This window comes from Anabrus simplex, chromosome 9 (genome assembly GCF_040414725.1).
Source record: "Anabrus simplex isolate iqAnaSimp1 chromosome 9, ASM4041472v1, whole genome shotgun sequence".
In the NCBI taxonomy this organism is placed as follows: Eukaryota; Metazoa; Arthropoda; class Insecta; order Orthoptera; family Tettigoniidae; genus Anabrus; species Anabrus simplex.
Window position 1 is genome coordinate 120619811 of NC_090273.1, and position 19350 is coordinate 120639160.

A 19350-nucleotide genomic window follows, 5' to 3' on the forward strand; every position below is an offset into this window, starting at 1 on the left:
GAGATAGTTTGAGCAGCAACGGTTATCCTATTGACTTCTCCCTGAGGAGGCTCTTCCTCGTTACCTACATTCACCGTGGCGGGTTGATCAGTTTTGGGAGGAGCTTCGCCGGTTAGCAATTGAGTGACCTTATTAGACAATTCAGAAATAGTTTCAAGGAGCGTATTAGCTTGCTTCCTCTGAACGTCATTCACCTTTAGAGACAATAGATCATTAACTCTATTTGCAAAGTGATACAGCCTGCCTTGCACACGCTTAATTTGATTAGGAGATGGATCGTTTTCATCAAAAAAGCTGACTACCGATGCTAGCCCAGTAATATTCTCGACAATCGTGGAAAGAGAGTCGTCAATTTCTTTCTCTCCCAAATTGGGGATGGAAATGGGCAAATCAAGGGACTCTCTAAGCTTGTTAGTGTCTATTGCAACCGTGCCTCCAGATTGAACGTTTCTGATAGTTAACTCATATATCAACTCCTCTTTGCGCAAGTAGTTAAGGAGGAGAACATCGCGAGGGCCGGGCATGATGACAGAACAATTTTGAAAAACTCAAAAAATTCCAGCAACTGAGAAAATTGTTAGAGTTCGAATCAAAGCAATGTTTAGCCGTCAAAAGGGGCTAAATTGAGACCCATTCAACCACGCTCTGCTACCACTTGTTACCGAGTTTTTGTGGTAGTTAAGCATGAAAGAAGGTGCTGGGTGGTGAATAGGTCTCAAGCTACTAAAGAGAAATTAAATTTTAAAATTTAACAAGGTTATATTTTCTTTTCAAAATTAGGTAACAACAAATAGAACAGGTACTTAGTAGCCGAAATACAACTTGAAATGTACAATTACAGGGATTAAAGAATTTGGGCTTCGAGCCCTGAAAACACAATTCTTGAGCAACTAGCTCAACTTTACGATATACCAATTTTAACAAAAGGGGCAGAAGACCCCACTCAAACCCTGGAGCCTTTGCTCCAAATTACACAGCAAAGCCTCCTCGAGGCATACAACTCTCAGTTTTAGAAAAGAGCCACTCGCTCTTAAAGTTAAGCCTCTCCCAGGCCACACCAAACTCAACTTTCAAGTTGTCCTCAAAGGACATATACACAGGGGTAAAATACCCAACCTATTGAGGTCTATTAGGTGAGAAAAGATTAATACATGACCTCTAAAATACAACTTGAGAGGAGGCGAACTTGCACTCCTAATACACTTTGCTTTTAAAACCTAATCTGGCTCTGGGCCACTAACGCAAGGGCTAATCCCATACTACAGAGGTGACTTAGAGAAGAACACTTTACATTACATAAACGAAGAAAAGTTTGAGAAAATAAGTTCACCTCAAAACAAATGTGAGTGGGAGCTCGAGAGGGTTAGCACTCTCTATCCCAATATGTAACTTTACAAGAAAAAGAAGAAAAGAGTAGTTACATTTTAGGAAAAGGTTACATGATGGAAAACGCTTCGAACCCGCCGCGAGAGTTAAACTGCCGACCTAGCAAGAAAAGAAGATATTAATAGGCCATTACCTGGTAGTAGATCGCTGCCGAGGAAAGAGGCGCTTCCCGCCTCCTGCTATGTACTTAATACACTGAAAGATGGAACAGAAGTGGCCTGGAGACCCCAAAATCAGCAGTTTATATCCTCTCGCGGAAGATTCTAGGCGTTAGGGGAAATAAAACACCCTCCCACAAAATCTTTATTGGTTCGGGAAAAGAAACCCCTACATAGAGGAAAAAGAAACACATTATTGGTGGAAAATTAATTAAAGAAATTCGGGATTGGCTAGATCCAAACTAAGGGGAAAAAGAGGGGTATACAGCCAACTTAAACCATAACAGAAAGAAATTTAACAAGAAACAAACTTTTGAAATAAAAATTTCTCCAACAAAATAGTTCTTTGATTTCGCACTAGGTTGCACTATTGTAATTCTTCAGTAGTGTCCTCTAGAAGAGAAAGTTCCCACTTCTTACTTCAAGCGAAACAAAAACACATCAAAAGTGACACAGTTCAAAAACTCAAAATTTTCCACGTGGTGACATCTTCTGAGAAAGTAGAGAATTAATAGAATAGATAAAGTTCAACCTTCCTCCAGAAGAGGAGTTTCAACTGGCGCAACTTTTAAATAAACAGAGTAGAGGTGTACCGCCCGGTACAATTATTATTATTATTAACGATTTTAACAGAGTGTCATAAATGGTGTTGACGTCTGTCTACCCCTAATTCCCATTTCGTAATACGGGGTCGGGGATGAGGTGAGATGAATTTATGTGACATGTTTTTACGGCCGGATGCCTTTCCTGACGCCAACCTCAGTTGAGGAGCTAATGAAGATGAAATATGGTGATGAATGAAATTGGGTATGTAGGTGGAAGGAATCGGCTGTGATCTATAAATAGGAACTGCCCCGGCATTTGCCTGGAAGCGAAAAGGAGAAACCACAGAAAGCCATTCTCAGGACAGCTGACGGTGGTGCTCGAATTCACACGTCTCTTGATATAAAAGTTGCTGACGTGTTTTTTTTTTAAATTTACTGTAGTTGAGCTACCGCTATCGCAAATTAGAGAATTATAATCTATATTTTCTGTTATTCCTGTTGCGGCCATAATAAAAAACTATACAGTCTTCAGGTTCTTGCAATATATTGTCTGTGTTACCAAATGTTTATATTTAATATACTTTTTTTTTTTTGCTATTTGCTTTACGTCGCACTGACACAGATAGGTCTTATGGCGACGATGGGACAGGAAAGGCCTAGGAGTGGGAGGAAGCGGCCGTGGCCTTAATTAAGGTACAGCCCCAGCATTTGCCTGGTGTGAAAATGGGAAAACACGGAAAACCATCTTCAGGGCTGCCGACAGTGGGGTTCGAACCCACTATCTCTCGGATGCGAGCTCACACGTGTGCGTTCCTAACCGCACGGTCAACTCGCCCGGTATATTAAAATTCATCAGTGGAAATAGAATAAAATAAAATATAATATACGAATTCCAATGTTCAGTAACAATTAAAAAACTAACAATTTCATTTTAATATAAAAAATAACATTTGCACGAACGATGTTTCGCCAATAATTTGAACAAGGTACATGAGGTAATTGAAATTACCATATATCGAAAAACAAAGCTGCTTCAAGTCGTGCGTTGAAGAAACTTCTGCGCCAGCAAGAAATCTGCGTCCCCCAGTGGGTGGGGGCGGTAGAATAATGCCCACGGTATCCCCTGCCTGTCGTAAGAGGCGACTAAAAGGGGCCTCAGGGGCTCTGAACTTTGGAGCGTGGGTTGGCGACCAGGGGGCCCTCAGCTGAGCCCTGGCATTGCTTCCACTTATTTATGCCAGGCTCCTCCCATTTACTCATCCTATCCGACCTCCCTTGGTCGACTCTTGTTCTTTTCAGCCCCGACGATATTACATATGGAGGCCTAGGGAGTCTTTAATTTTCATGCCCTTCGTGGTCCTTATCTTCCTTTGGCCGATACCTTCATTTTTCAAAGTGTCGGAGCCCTTCCATTTTTTCTCTCTGATTAGTGTTAAATAGAGGATGGTTGCCTAGTTGTACTTTCTTTTAAAACAATAATCACCACCACCACTATACCACCACCACCACCACCACCACCAAGAAATCTACAATGATCTCGCGTTTATAGCAGGGTTTCTCAAACTTTTTGTGTCAGAGGTCCCCTTAGTATATCGCATTCATTGTCCACAGCCCCCCTAGCCACAGAACATAATACTGAATTCAATGAACAAATAACGGCATTTTGTAATGTTACCATGTTTGATTGTACCTAATCGTATAATTTTGGGTTAACATTTACTTTCCTTTAAATTTAAATGTAACTTCATTTACATAAATATACTTTATGTATGCATAGAAATTATAAAACATTGTGACAACAGTCTGGATCTGGAAACTTACCAGAGAAAATTCACTTGGTATAGTTGTTGGATTATTGGGACGGATGGCGCTGTTTTCCAAAGACCAAGCGTTTTACAACCGTAGTCACCCGAACCGAAGAGCTTTTATTTTTGCTAGTGGCTTTACGTCGCACCGACACAGATAGGTCTTATAGCGACGATGGGAGAGGAAAGGCCTAGGAGTTGGAAGGAAGCGGCCGTGGCCTTAATTAAGGTACTGCCCCAGCATTTGCCTGGTGTGAAAATGAGAAATCACGGAAAAGTCAGGACTTGCCAACAGTGGGGATCGAACCCACTAGCTCACAGCTGCGCGCCCCTAACCGCACGGCCAACTCGCCCGGTCTGCCAACTTGTACCATTTGTCGGCCAAGAATTACATATACTGTTATGTAAGTTATACAACAGTGAAGACATATTTCCTAAATTTAGAATAATGACCTATGAATTGTGTGTGTACAATAAAATTTCGCTCTCTAAGTACTTACAAATTAGGCCTACATTATTATTGTGGACCCCTTGGATAATCTTCGCGCCCCTCTAGGGGTCCGCGGACCACAATTTGGGAATGGCATGGCAGCATTATTGTGTTTACCGACCGCAATTACCAAGCTGGAGAAAAGAGGCGAGATGTCTGGGAGATAGTTGGCAAGCCTGTTTAATGCACTTACTACGGTGAAATACCGATGATCAAGAATATCCATTACCTTATGAGAGCATCAACATAATTCGCAATTAAAATTGAACTAAAATATCGTTTCCTACGATCTGTATTTCTTTTCGACTCATTTTTGTCGAAGCAATTCGTATCACTAATGCTTCTGGTATAAAAGTTCCTCTCCTTCAGTTGTCCTTTTAGTTTCAAATGTTTCAAGAACTGTTAGAAAGGATTGTATAACATTAAAAATACTGTTGAAACTATTCCGATGAGTATGCTATCTTCAGATATTACTGTGTTCTGGCATGAGCAATCTTATTAAATGCTGACATGCGCGCTGTGGACGGTTACTGCCGGTACTTCCCCCCAATGACAGAATTGGAAATGATTGCTTTGAATTCATTGGTCGAGTGAGGTTCACACAGATGCAATAGGCCGCAGTGCCATTACTCTCTGGTGCTGCGCGTTCCAAGGTTGTGGTGTCAATACAGGATAAGCTGTGCACTTTGTATTGGAGGGAACAGGGAAAGTATGTGTTGCGTCATTAGCGGCAAAGCATGTGATAGCGGATAACAGGTGAAGAAGGCTGGATATTCATTAAATTATCAGTAAGTGAAAAAGGATGTTTTATAAAATGTTATAATCCCAGTGCTTTGTTATTGTGTATCTGTTGTTTTTGCTATTATTCTATGATTGGAAGAGTGTAACCTTGATTTATCAGTGGTTATAAATATTGGAATACGACACCGTCGCAGATTCACTAGATAAAACTCTTACTGAGTGTGTGATATTGGAGTATGGTACCGTTACCTCAACACTAAATGAAGGAATAGGCCTACTGACGGAGGCTACTTGTGGTTGGCTTGTTCATTCATGCCATGTGGGCGAGAGTTCTTGGCAATTTGATTTGGGGATTGATGGTCTTGACACCGATGCTGCTAAGAGTGATCATTCAATCCATCAATCGCTACTGATGTGCATTTAGGGCAGTCGCCCAGGTGGCAGATTCTCTATCTGTTGTTTTCATAGCCTTTTCTTAAATTCTTTCAAAGAAATTGGAAATTTATTGAACATATCCCTTGGTAAGTTATTCCGATCAGGGGGCGCCCGTATGACAATTTGTGTGTGTGTGTGTGGGGGGGGGGGTTGTAGACCTGGGGGTATGTAGTATTTTTAAAATTTTGAAGATGAATGGTGGTAGAATAACACTCACGGTATCCCTTGCCTGTTCGTGGGGGGGGGGGGGGGTACTACCACTTCTACGTAATACTGACTTTTAAATCATTTTCTTGAAAGAAAAACACCTGTCTACATTAGACTTTTGCCTTTCCCTATGAGCTATTGGTGGTGGTGGTGGTGGTGGGGGGATTCGCGGCCCCTTCTTGCCCCCCGGGCATGGGCGCCCTTGATTACAATCCCTAACTCCCTTTCCTATAAACTAATATTTGCCCCAATTTGTTTTGTCCTCTTGAATTCCAATCATAGTAGCCTACCAGTACTGTAGGTACCAGTACCATAATATAATAAAATACGGTACTCTTTCCAAATGACTATCGAATCTGTAAGGTAGCAGTTATGGGGTAGCGACGATACCGTTATTTATTTATTTAATACATCAGAAGCTATTCAGCTTTAAATCTCTTGATCATTACGGACGGTACTGGTAGGTACTTATATACTTTGAACATTTAATCACTTGACAGTTCGGTGTATGTTTACACAACTTATTTGCATTGTGATCAGTTTATTGTCAGATCAGGTGTTGCATTAATTCATTCCTTGAAATGCGGTATAAGGACAGTCGTGTAAGTTGGCTACTTTAGCAGACCCAGAACAACATGCGCAGTGCTGGGTCTATAGTTAATTTTTCTCACAAGGAACTGTATTTATACACTACTGACTACACATTTTTTTAAAACAGGTTGTCAGATTTGTGTGTTTTGTCTCCCAATTCTTACTCAAGTCGAAGGGATATGTCTTATTTTATTGAGGTTATGCAGTTGTCATAATGTGATAATCTGAGAGAACTGTAGACATGAAGGTTATGTGGTTGTATAAATTAGTATGGCACATTTATGTGAGCGTTTTTTTTATAAATTATGTTTAAAGTTTTCCTTTGAACATGCAGGAAACGTGATCCCAATTTCCAAGCAAATTGTCTTATGAGGAATTTGTTTAATTCTGCTGGTACTGTATGTTGTCCTCACTGCCGCTCTTTTGTTAGATTCTTTTGTTGTACTCTTGTCAGTACTATTTATGGCATTGACTTTTATTTTCCTCTCCATGGTCACTTTTGGAAACCGCCACTTCAGTTGGTTCATCAACTGAATGAAACCTTTCTTTAAACCCAATGGTGTGCAGTAAGCACCATGGGCACCCATAGGATAGCTTGTAGGGGGAGGGGCTAGACCTGGGGGTATGTAGTATTTTTAATATTTTGGAAGATGAATGGAGGCTTGTATTCCACGGTAGAATACCACCCATGGTATCCGCTACCACTTCTACGTAATACCAACTTTTAAATCATTTTCTTGAAAGATAAACGCCTCACTATATTAGATTTTTTTCCTTTCCCTGAGAGCTGGGGGGGGGGGATGTTCCCCCTTTCCCCCGAGTATGGGCGCCCTTGGTAAGCACTAAGATTATCCATGCAGCATTCATGCAGACTGTCATACTTAAGTACCTAGGGCCTAGTCTTGCCATAAGTTTTGTCCCTCGTACAAAGGTAGCTAGTACCAATACATTGAGAAACAACAACTTGGACCGGGCGAGTTGGCCATGTGGTTAGGGGCGTACAGTTATGAGCTTGCATCCGGGAGATTAGTGAGTTCGAACCCCACTGTTGGCAGCCCTGAAGATGGTTTTCTGTGGTTTCCCATTTTTACACCAGGCAGATGCTGGAGCTGTACATTAATTAAGGCCATGGCCGCTTCCTTCCCACTCCTAGGCCTTTCCTATCCCATCGTCGCCATAAGGCCTATCTGTGTCGGTGCGACGTAAAACAAATTCCAAAAAATGACAACTTGGCTACAACTGCGTGTATGTCAGTGGTAGCTTCAGCTTTAGCTTAAGAATTGAGCCTTATCAAAATTGCTGAACTTCTCTTCCAAATGAGTACTGCATATACAATTCAAATATTTGCCAAGTGGATCTTTCTGCTACAAAGTAATCTCTATGGTTTCAGCCTTACTTCAACAGAAACTCTCCACTTCTAGGAGTTCTATGAACTGTGCCAAGTCTTGGTTTGTACGGCTGGAGCCTACCTTTAGCTTATAGAATATCAGTAGGAGAAAATCCTACGTGACGTGCTGTCATAAGATTGTCATTCATGTCAATCTTCGGCTGGCGCAGGCTGTTCGCTCAGGTAACCAGACTGTCTACTGGGCTTTCCACACTCACTCAACACTTCATTAAAATAGCAGAAATTGCTTGTAGATGGCAGATGGTTATGATGTCGTACTTGTAGAAAGTTTGCTTTAAATGGCTTCAGGGAATGAGTCCACAGATTCACGGTACTCTTAATTAGTTTAGTTTTTGGTTGATTACATGAAATTAGTTTTTTTCTTCTTTTTTTTCTGGTGCAGTGAGTTAACCATAAATAGTGTTAGTATTTGGTAAAACTTTGCTAATAGGGGTGCAAAAGAGAGGTTAGGAATCAAACATGGTACGACTTGCAAAACATCATAACACGCTGCTAGTAGGAATTTGTTGTTCGTTCTTTATGTGGGTGGCAGTATTTGAGCAAATGTTCTACCAGGTAGCTGATGAAATGGTTTTTCTTCCACCCTGATGTGGGTACATTCCGCAACTTCCTCTCGATTGTGTTTGAGTGCACTGCTGGATCTTTGCCCAGTGAGATGCTTTTCGTTCAGTTGATACACATGTCCACTATCAACAGTGTCCAGAAATTGTTACTTGTAGGATGCTGAAATCCCTTGTCCTGGAGGCAGTTGTAAACCATCCAGTAGTCAGGTATTGTTGAAATCCTGGTCGATATGTATTTCTTATTAATTTTTAGTAACCTTGCGCCATTGCTGGATTCCATGGGCATGAGAAAGAACTTTGTATTGCTTTTCCATGAATTGCGTAAAATCCAGTCCACATATTCTTCTCTTTAGTAAGAGAACCTTACTGAGCAAATGGCTTAAGTGGTTTGAAGTGTAGTTATCAGCTTGCAGTCGGGAGATAGTGGGTTCGAATGACATTGTCGGCTACCCCCTGAAGATGGTTTTCCATCTTCACACCAAGCAAATGCTGTGACTGTACTTTAATTAAGGCCATGATCGCTTCCTTTCCACTGATTGTCTTTGCCTATCCCATCATCACCATAAGACCTATCTTTGTCACTGCAATGAAAAAAACAAAACAAACAAACTAGTAACCAGTATGCTACGAACCATATAACATTTACAGGGGAAAGGTTCCCCTTGAAATAAGTATCCTTTTTGGCCGAGTGCTTGAACTTGCAGGCATGTTTCTGCACACAAAACATGACTTCCCAACACTTCAAATTTGAGATCTCTGCTGGAAACTCCTCAACAATTTGGTTGGTTAATTAACCTATGACTAATTAAAGAATCTGTGAATTTCACTTTTCGTTTACGTAATAAATTAATGCTGCGGATACTGCAGTTGCACCCGGCAAATGAAGACACGTTACTTACAAACTTTGTGCTTTAATTATTTTCAAAGAACGTGACAGCCGTGGGCCACACGATGCAAGCTCTATCAGAGATCGTAGAGTAGCTAAACTGCTCTCCAGCCAATAGTAATACAGAAAATGGTTGCATTTTGCAGTTTGACATGCAGTCTTCATTTTAATTTTTCTGTTAAGTAAGAATTTTTATAGAGGTGGGTGGGTTGGTCCCTGGCAAGCATAAAGGAAGGATCTCTCTTCTCTGCTACTCAAAGTATAGTTTCACATAATTTTTGCATGATTTTCTCTTTCTTGCGAGTAAAATGCTTAATTCAGCAAACCATTTTCAATGCTGTCGTATGAAGACAAAATTAAAGTTAGTGTTAGGTTGGTCTGTGCCTAAAGGCATAATTTTTTTTTTTTTTGGTTTACGGTAACGATAAACACGACAAAACATATTTTGAAGTGATTTTGAAATATCGGCAAAAATTCAGAACAACTTATTTCTCTCTCGTTGATCGTGCGGTGGACAGAGCTGCCAACTGTTCATATAAAGAGCTAGTCCTAGTGCAGCAGCGCTACTTTTGAATTTACGAATCTCGTGACAAAGCCATTGGTCTGGATAGGTTGGGCCATTGGTCTGAATCAAGCAAAGGGGATTAGAAGCCCTGAAACGGCCCTAGGCTTCTAGTATCCCGTGTGACACCTCCATTGGTCTGGATTGGTTAGGGTAGGTTAGTGACAAAGCCATTGGTCTGAATTGGTTAAACCATTGGTGTGGATCAAGCAAAGGAGGTCTGGGGGCGTAAGCCCCGAGGTTAGAAGCCGCGAGCGGTCCTAGGCCTCTTAGTATCCCGCGGGACACCTTCATTGGTCTTCTCACAACACAATAGCAAAGGGGCAAGAGTGTTAGCACGACCTGGGATAATAATAAACAAATAAAATAATATCAGAATACCTACCTATTATCCCGTAAGAAAGGTCGTCGCCGTTTGCGGAAGCAAGGGCGCAAGAGGTCGAGTGAATCAAATAAACAAATAATTAACTAATTGGCTGAAATAATAATTCCTTGATAATTTGAAGGACAAACTTTAATAGGACAAATCATTTAAGAACATCTGACCTTCATAATAATAATAATTTAAATTTCCGAGCAATTAATAAATGAAAAATCAATTCAAAATATAATATTAAAATCAACCTTTAAGAATGAGTGCAGAAAATCTTTCAGAACAATTAATCAATGTAGTTGAATTGAAAATTAAAAATCATTTAAGGTAACTACCACTATCCAATCTGTAATTCAATTCTGAGCACTTAAGAAATGAGAGATGCACTCAAAAATAAAAACTTGAATCAATTATCTCAATATGCAGGCTGAAAACTTCTCCAATGGGTTATCTCGGTTACCACAAACGGAGTAAGAAACAGTTGTAACCCAAAACACACATTATTTCAGGAATCCGGCAGAAATTATGCAATGACATGCAAATAATTCACAATTAGAGCAATTAATTAAATATCCCACAAAGAACAGTAACTTCAATCAAACCAGTCACAAGACCTGGTTAACAATCCTTCCCAAAATCAGATGACAGTCAAGGTATTAATAATAAGCAGACACTCTTGTGTCAAATACAAGGAGCAACGCCCCCTTTACGTTTGCACTCTGTTACACCGAGTAACAGAATGACAACCGCCATGATCAAATTCCTACATAAGTACTGAGTAAATCATCAGAAAGGCTTTCATCCTAAAACTTATTCTTTTCTTTTACTTGCTCGGAAGGCTTGAAAATATTAAAATACTAAAATAATTATTATGATTAAAAGAGGAAATGAAATTAAACCACCATAAGCTTACACAAACACTTCGTGTATAATACTTAGTTGGGAGCTCCGCAACGTAAATATACTTTTACTAACATGGAACCTTAAATAATTGCATTAAGGGAAACATCAATATCTTTCATACCATCGAATTGAAACCCCAAAACTATGAGTATTACATAATGTATTACATAGATATGATGAAGACCAGATTTTTTTTATTCTTAAATTTTTAAGCTCGGAAAGTCCGAAGGTTCAGCAGTAGAATTTCTCACATATCGTAGCGTTTAGTACTGTTCATGTCTCTTAACACAAATAAATAGCAGCTTTCGATGGGGTAGATAAACCAGTATACATATGCTTGAAGTTACTTGCAAGGTCAGGCGCTAGAAGAAATGAAATCTTTTAAAAACCAAAGCCGTTGGTCTAAAGTTATTTCTTTACAGATTGCATTCACTTGTGTATTTATTGTGCAGTTGTGTATTTCTTGTGCGCGGGTTGGTAACGGAATTCATTTACTTCATTGCTAGGCGTGACGTCGTATCCCATTGTGTCTCACCCAATGGAAACAATCTCAGAAGAAACAGTGGAAGCAAGTAAGGAGTTGCTTAGTGCTATAACCTCCTCAAGACAAGAGAGATGGTGCTCTCTAATAGAATATCTGGATATGAAACAAAATAGCCGATGTTCATGGAAAATGGTTAAGAACATCAGCAATGATCGAACTTCACCTCAGGTACTTAAGAGTGAAGTTACATCCAATCAGATTGCTCATCAACTACTACTTAATGGTAAAAGTACCAGGCGGACAAAAAGACTGGAGTTTCAACATGAACTTTTAAGATGAACACCACTCACTTAATACCATTTTCACTGGCTGAACTGCAAGAAGCGATTCACCACATGAAGAATAATAAGGCAGCTGGTGTGGATGAGTTGAGAACAGAACAAGTAAAACATTTTGGGCCTGAAACATTGAAATCGATCCTCTGTTTCATGAATAACTGCGTCACCACTTGCCAGGTTCCAAGGCTATGGAGGAACACTCATGTCGTAGCTATTTTAAAGCCTGGCAGGGAGCCAAATGAACCTAAATCAACCTGTTTCTCTATTGTGCCATATTTTCAAAATCGTTGAGCGAATGGTACTGAACCGTATTTCACATCTTGAAGGTGAAGCTGTTATACCTGAACAAGCAGGAATTAATTCTGGAAGATCATGCTGTGGACAAGTTCTCAATCTGACACAACATATAGAGGATGGCTATGAGCAGGGACAAGTGACTTGTGTTACCTTCACAGACCTTAGCACAGCTTATGATACCATTAGTCATAAGAGATTGGTGTATAAAGTGTATCAAACAAGGGAATATGGTTTTACAAAATTTGTTCAATGCATTCTTCAGAATCGTTTCTACGTCTCTCTTCAAAATAAGAACAGCCACTGGAGAATTCAAAAGAATGGATTACCCCAAGGAAGTGTTCTTGCACCATTATTCTATAACATCTGCACTAATGACCAACCAATTCGTGCCAAAGTCGAGCAGTTTACGCTGATGACACAAGCAGTGAGAGCTTAGGGGAACACATTTGAAGGGGTTGAAGAAAAGCTGACAAAATATCTCGAAGAACTTGCTACATACTGCGAGAACAATAATTTGAGACCCAACCCCAGCAAAACTCAAGCTTGTGCCTTTCATCTATGTAACAAAAAATCCAGTAGAAACTGCACGTGGAATGGATTGAGTATTCCTTGAACACTTTTGTACACCAAAGTACTTTGATTTGAAACTGGACAGAACATTATCTTTCAAACAACACAAGGTGTGAACTAGGAATAATATTATTAGTAAAACTAACAGGCACATCTTGGGGGTGCATACCCTCATGTTCTTTGCACATCTGCCCCAGCCCTCTGCATGTCAACTGCAGAATATGCATCAACTGTATGGAGAAACTCTGCCCATGCTAAGCAAGAAGGTATTGCTGTGAACGAGACTGGTCGCATAATTACAGGGTGTCTGAGACCAACTCCAACAGAATATATCTATCCTACCACAGGAATCGCCCCTCCTCACATAAGAAGGGAAGTAGCAGCAGAAGTTGAATGTCGGAAGCAATCAACTGATCCATGTCACCCCCTTTATGGCCATCAAATGCAGCCTGTTAGACTCAGGTCAAGGAAGAGTTTTTCAAGAACAACCATACCACTTGTTGATACTTACATCAGAGAAACGAAGGCATGAACTGTGGTAACAGCAAGTACATAATCCATCCCTGAGTTTAAAGTAAGAACCTTCTGCAGGTTTTTGCCTTCCGTATCTTGTCTGGAAGACCCTTAAACTACTGTGGACAGTTGTTTCAAAGCGCAAGTCTGACCTAGTTAAGTGGGGCTATGTACAAGGAGACATGACCTGTGATTGTTGACTACTACATGATGAAGAACACCTGGTTTGTCAGCATTTACCATCACCGTGCACAAAGGAAGATATTTTGCAGGTCAATGATAAAGCTGTCCCTGTAGCCGAATGTTGGAAAAACATAATTTAGCATTGTATCTGGGCACGGAAATAATATCAGGCCATAACATGTTGAATTTTAGTGGCTGCAACTGGTGGGAAGAGTGAAGTAGGATGATTACGACTGTAATTCCCTTTTCCTGACAATAATGTATTTTCAATGAAATGTGTCTTTAATGGTTACCCAGTGTGAATAGGACTGGATCATAGATAAATTCTTCAAGTGCTTGAGCCAATGGAAAAATAATTCTTCATTAATCCATCCATTTTTGGAGTATGTATAAAATGTTCTAATAGACTCGCCCTTCTGCAGCTGGAGATTCATGGGGTTCAAGGACAAATAATTGTGGGTGGAATAAACTTACTATAGGACCTCGACGTCAGCAAACTTTGAGATGAGGCACGTACTAACAAAACTGTCTATACATGGCTTCCGTCATCACCTCAGCAAAAACAAGATATACCACTTAAATTCTAAAGGTTTGGAGGTGATGAACTACAACACAAAAATAAACTTCCTTCTATTAAAGTTATTTTTTCCAACTCATGTCCATATTTCCATGGAATTACACTACTTTGTAGCCATTTTCAGCACATAACTTAAGGACAGTAGTGGTAATGAAAATCACTTAAATTCCATAAAATTGTCATTATCAGTAGATCATTTAAGAGGTACACATGTCTCATGGTTTTAGGGCTGATTTTAAAGTTTTTTCATGATAGCTTTTATATTTGTGAACTTGCTGTACTAATTAGCCCATTGTTTATTATTTCAGGAGTTCCAGTATCATCTAGAAATGGCTTACTGGGTTCCACCTACACAAGTAAGTTTCCTCATAATAAGTTGCTTGTAAGTTGAATGTACCGGTATTTGTTTTGATCATAACTTCCATTAAGATAAGTACCATTGTTAATATATGTTAACTATTGTTGAGATATGGTAACTTCGATAATTGCCTTCCATTTATAGAAGTTATATGTTGTAAGTAATTTGTCACCAGTCCCGTGGTGTGGAAGTAATATATCTGCTTCTGTTAACTGGTTTTAGTCGTTCATTGGTTCTGCTCTTGTATTGAGTTTAATGCCTTCAAGTGTTTGTAAGATTCAAAGCATGTCCTTATGTCAGGTTAGCCACCTGAATATGCCTGGCTATTGGTAATGACTACTGCCATTTATTTGTCTGTTTTAGAATGTTGTACAAATAGCCTCGGCTTCGTCTAGTTTTTCATATGAGGACAATGTCATTTGCCTTTTTTTTTCAAGAGACTTTTCACTCATAGCAGAACAAAACTGCTCAGCAGAACAAAACTGCTCAGTCTTAACATGGTTCTTTTTTCCAGTCGCCAATGGTTGCTTTGCCGACACCAAATTCAGTTGATAATTGAGTGGCACTTTTGCCATTGTTCAGTCTTTTTAACACTTCAAGTTTTTCTTTTAACGTATACGAGTTGTGTTGACATTTGCTTGCCACAATGAGAGACAGCAGGGACTAGGAACAGAATGTAGAACAAACTCAGCCCTCACGAAACAAAGCATACACTATTACAGTAGGCACACACATTCCGGGAGATTGCACTAGACACACTGTACTGAGAGTAAAAGGAGGAGTAGGAGGAGTGGGGAGCTCTCATGCTCGTTAGTTGAAGGTCACTGCTTCCATTCTGACTTTCACCAGGCTGCTCGTGTTAGGTAGACACCAACAGTGCTTATAAAAACATTACAGTACAGTAATTGGATTTTGAGCCTCAGAATGTAGTTGTAAAATAAATTACAGCATACTGTTCTAATTTCCTACTTTCAATCATTTTAATACTTAACACATAAACACTAAAAGTCAATATGTTGGTTGTATTTGACGAAAATCCACCTATTCCAAATTTTTGCTAATCTGAACAGGGTTCGGTCCCAATTAGTTCAGATTAGAGGGACTCTACCGTATTTATAATTGTTTACCTAGCTATATCTTAAATATTTTCAACGAACTTGAAAATTTATCGATTGTTTCCCTTGATAATTTATTCCAATCCCTTATTCCTTGTCCTATAAATGAATGAATTATTTGCCCCAATCTGTCTTCTTGAATTCCAACTTTATTTCCATATTATGATTTTCCCTACTTTTAAAAGCTCCACTCAAGCTTATTCTTCTACTTATGTCATTCCACGCCAACCATCAACAGCTCGAAACATACCGCATAATACCAATATAGTTGATCCGTTATTGGACATTATAAATTTTCCAATTAACTCACTCGTGGTTGCCAGCGTTTCGCCCCAGTGTGCTAAGTTTGGCCCAACTTCATGGTAACTTCATATCCTTACTACAATCCCTAAACACTCTCGTAACCATGTGAAGAGATCTGTAACCTTTCTTAAGTACCTCGTTAATATGATTACCCCAATGAAGATCATTCCTTATATTAACACCTTAACACCTTACATTGTTCCCCATGAGGTACTATCACCCCATCAACACAGTAATTAAAACTGAGAGGACTTCTCCTCCTGGTGAAACTTACAGTTTGACTTTTCATCCCGTTTACATTCATACCATTGTCTGCTGTCCATCTCACTACATTGTTTAAGTTCCTCTGCTGTCGCTCACGATACTGCATCTCGTTAAGTACTCTATAACATCACCTGCAAATATCCTTATCTGTGATTCCAGATCTTTACGCATATAATTTATATATATAAGAAAACGTTAAGGTTTAATAATCCTGCCCTGCGAGACCCCCCCCTCTTAATCGTTAGGATCAGATAATGCTTCACCTACACTAATTCTTTGAATTCTGTTTTCTAGAAATGTAGCCACCCATTCAACCACTCTTTTGTCTAGTCCAGTTGCCCTCATTTTTGTCAGTAATCCCCCATCATCTACCCTATCAAAAGTCTTGGATAGGTCAATAGTGATACAGTTCATTTGACCTCTTGAATCTAAAATATCTGCTACCTGGCAAGTTGGCCATGCAGTTAAGGGCGTGCAACTGTGAGGTTGCGTCCGGGAGATAGTGGGTTCATTTTCCATTGTCAGAAACCCTGAAAAATGGTCTTCCATGGTTTCTCATTTTCACACCAGGCAGATGCTGGGGTTGTACCTTATTTAAGGCAACAGCTGTTTCCTTCCCTCTCCTTAGCCTTTCCTATCCCATCGTGTTGGTGCGTCATAAAACAAATTGTAAAATATTGCTATATCTTCCACAAGTGGAATAAATAACCTTTCCTAAACCTGAACTGCCTTCTATGAAACCAGTTCGTAATTTTGAAAGACGTGTCTTAATATAATCAGACCTTACAAACTACACATCAGGCTGACTGGCCCATAATTTCCTGCTTTATGATTGTCACCCTTGCCCTTGTACAGTGGGGTTACTATTGCAACTCTCCATTATTTGGTATACCTCCTTCATGCAAACAGTTATCACATGAGTATTTCAGATATGACACTATATCCCATCCCATCCCATAGCCTTTAATATATCCCCAGAAATCCTATCAATCCCAGCTGCCTTTCTAGCTTTTAACTTTTGTATCTTTTTATAAATGTCTTTATTATCATAGGTAAATTTCAGTATTTCGCCATTGTTAATCGCCTCCTCTATCAGGACATTATCTTTATATCCAACTACCTTTACATATTGCTGACTGAATACTTCTGCCTTCTGTAAGTCCTCGCATGTACACTCCCCTTGTTCATTAATGATCCCAGGAATGTCCTTTTGGGATGAGCCTGTTTCCGCCTTAGGTATCTATACATATCCTTCCGTTGCTCCCTAAAATTCATTTGGCTCCCAATTATGTTTGCCATCATGTTATCCTTAGCCAATTTTTTTGCTGAATTCTATTTTCTAGTGAGCTCCTTCAATCTGTTCCTACTCTTGCAACCATTCCTAACTCTATTTCTTTCTAATCTGTACTTCCTTTTTAATATCTTTATTTGCCCGTTATAATGTAATGGGTCCTCTTCCTGTTGCTCTTTTTCCCCACAGTAACCTGTCTTGTTTCTGCTAATATGTATTCCTATCCTTCTGTGTTTGGTTTGATTTGTTGTTTGTTTCTTTTCATTACTTAGTACTGACTACTTCAGATTCTTTTCTCCTTCGGTATCTTTGCTGTGTTTAAGAGTGCCTTGCTACTATCTGTATTCATCGTTATTACGGTATCTTTTATTCATTCCATTTTTCTTCATTTGAGGCTTTCAAATTAAAATCCTGACATTTCTGCTCTTTTCTCATGAGTTTTTCATATTAAAGGAATCTCGGCATTGAGATCTTCCTTTAGACATGTCAGTAAGTAACATATGCTGACAATTCCTTAGGATTTGGGTCTAAAGACAAGTTACAGTAAATTGAAACCATGACAATTCGTCATGGCTGTGAAATGCAGACTGTGACATTTCCATTGTAGACACAATAAGTTGGGCTAGATTATGAGTGTGGGATTTTGATAAAGAAGAAAAGGATTACAAGAGTTATTAATTGAATTTTAAAAACGGCAGTAGTTATTATGTACCCATACTCAAGAAGGAGTGTTATCTAGTATTTCCCACTTATATATGTTAAAACATTTACTAAAATAACACGCTGCAAAATTACTCGCAAGAGACAACCATATATATATTTTTTTTATTTTTTTTATTTTTTTTACATAGGTCCAAAGCTACTAAGGGACAAACTTTAGCTCACTTCTTAGCTTAGATCTGAATTAGTAAAGAAGTTATACTGTAAGTCAATAGAATAAACAAGAGGAAATTTAAGATGGCGGTGGACATAGGTAAACTGCATCTGAAACATTAGGGAGTCCTGGTTCACTAAAGAGAAAATAGCCTTATTTACGATAGTGGAAAATACGATTAGTTTGGAATTTATGCAAGTGAAGGTTATGTTATTAACACTAGTATTTTAGTGAAGTGGGTTGTAAAGTCGTAATACTGTGAACGTTTATTTGACTGGCTATTAAATTAACTATCTTGTGCAGATTTAACATATTCTATGACCAAAAAGAAGCTACTACAGCGCACACTTGTGACATGGTTTTGTAGTTCAGCAAAGTAGAAAATCAACTCAGATTTTTTTTATGGTGACGTTTTCATCACTTGTTCTTTAAAACATTTACAGGCGAAATAATTTAGTCAAAAATCTTACATCTGTGAATGTAAGTTGATAAGTTTGCAGTTATTCATTACCAATATATGATCTCAGAATAACAATGATTAACTTATCTTTAAAATTAAGCTATTGGCTTCTCAAATTATTTAGAATACTACTGTGTAGCTGAAATTATACTCCTGTACTTTAAGCTAACGAAGTTCCTCTGTTCAGTCTTGACTAAATTAGGAAATTAACTAAGAAAATTGAGCTTGTGGAACCTACATGATACCGCCGCAAGACAACGAGAAGGAAATTGTATAGGGTAGTGTGAAAACGACAGAATCTTCCGGTATAAGAAGAACCCTCTACCAAGTGCCAACAGTCTCCTAGAGGGTGGATGAGCGGGTAGAGGTTAGGGCACTCTGTTGTACTTGGGGCAGGAAATGGTCCCAAAAGGCTGCACCTAGCTAGGCATACACTAATAGTGATGTCCTTAAATAAATGTTTCGTGCAGATGTAAAACATACTGTTGAAGAAGCGTATGGAGTTATCAAATCTAGAACTGATACATTTGATGCAATCCAGAAAAGTCTGCAGTGCTCTGGAGCTGAAAGCTACTTGGATTGGAAAGGAAGCAAGTTCAATAAGACAAATGTTGACAAATAGGGGGTGAAGAATCCCATTGAACTAGTTGTCGGTGCCATCTTGCCAATA

The 19350-nt window shown here is 39.2% G+C and overlaps 1 protein-coding gene across 1 annotated transcript in view; it reads left to right on the forward strand.

The window, feature by feature from the left end:
• LOC136880928 (E3 ubiquitin-protein ligase RNF216) overlaps positions 1–19350 on the forward strand; it is a 162309-nt gene that overhangs the window by 37029 nt on the left and 105930 nt on the right. The window contains exon 2 of the mRNA XM_067153457.2: positions 14324–14371. Coding sequence (XP_067009558.2) covers positions 14345–14371 — 27 coding nt within the window. The 5' untranslated portion in view covers positions 14324–14344. The remainder of the gene's footprint in view (positions 1–14323; positions 14372–19350) is intronic.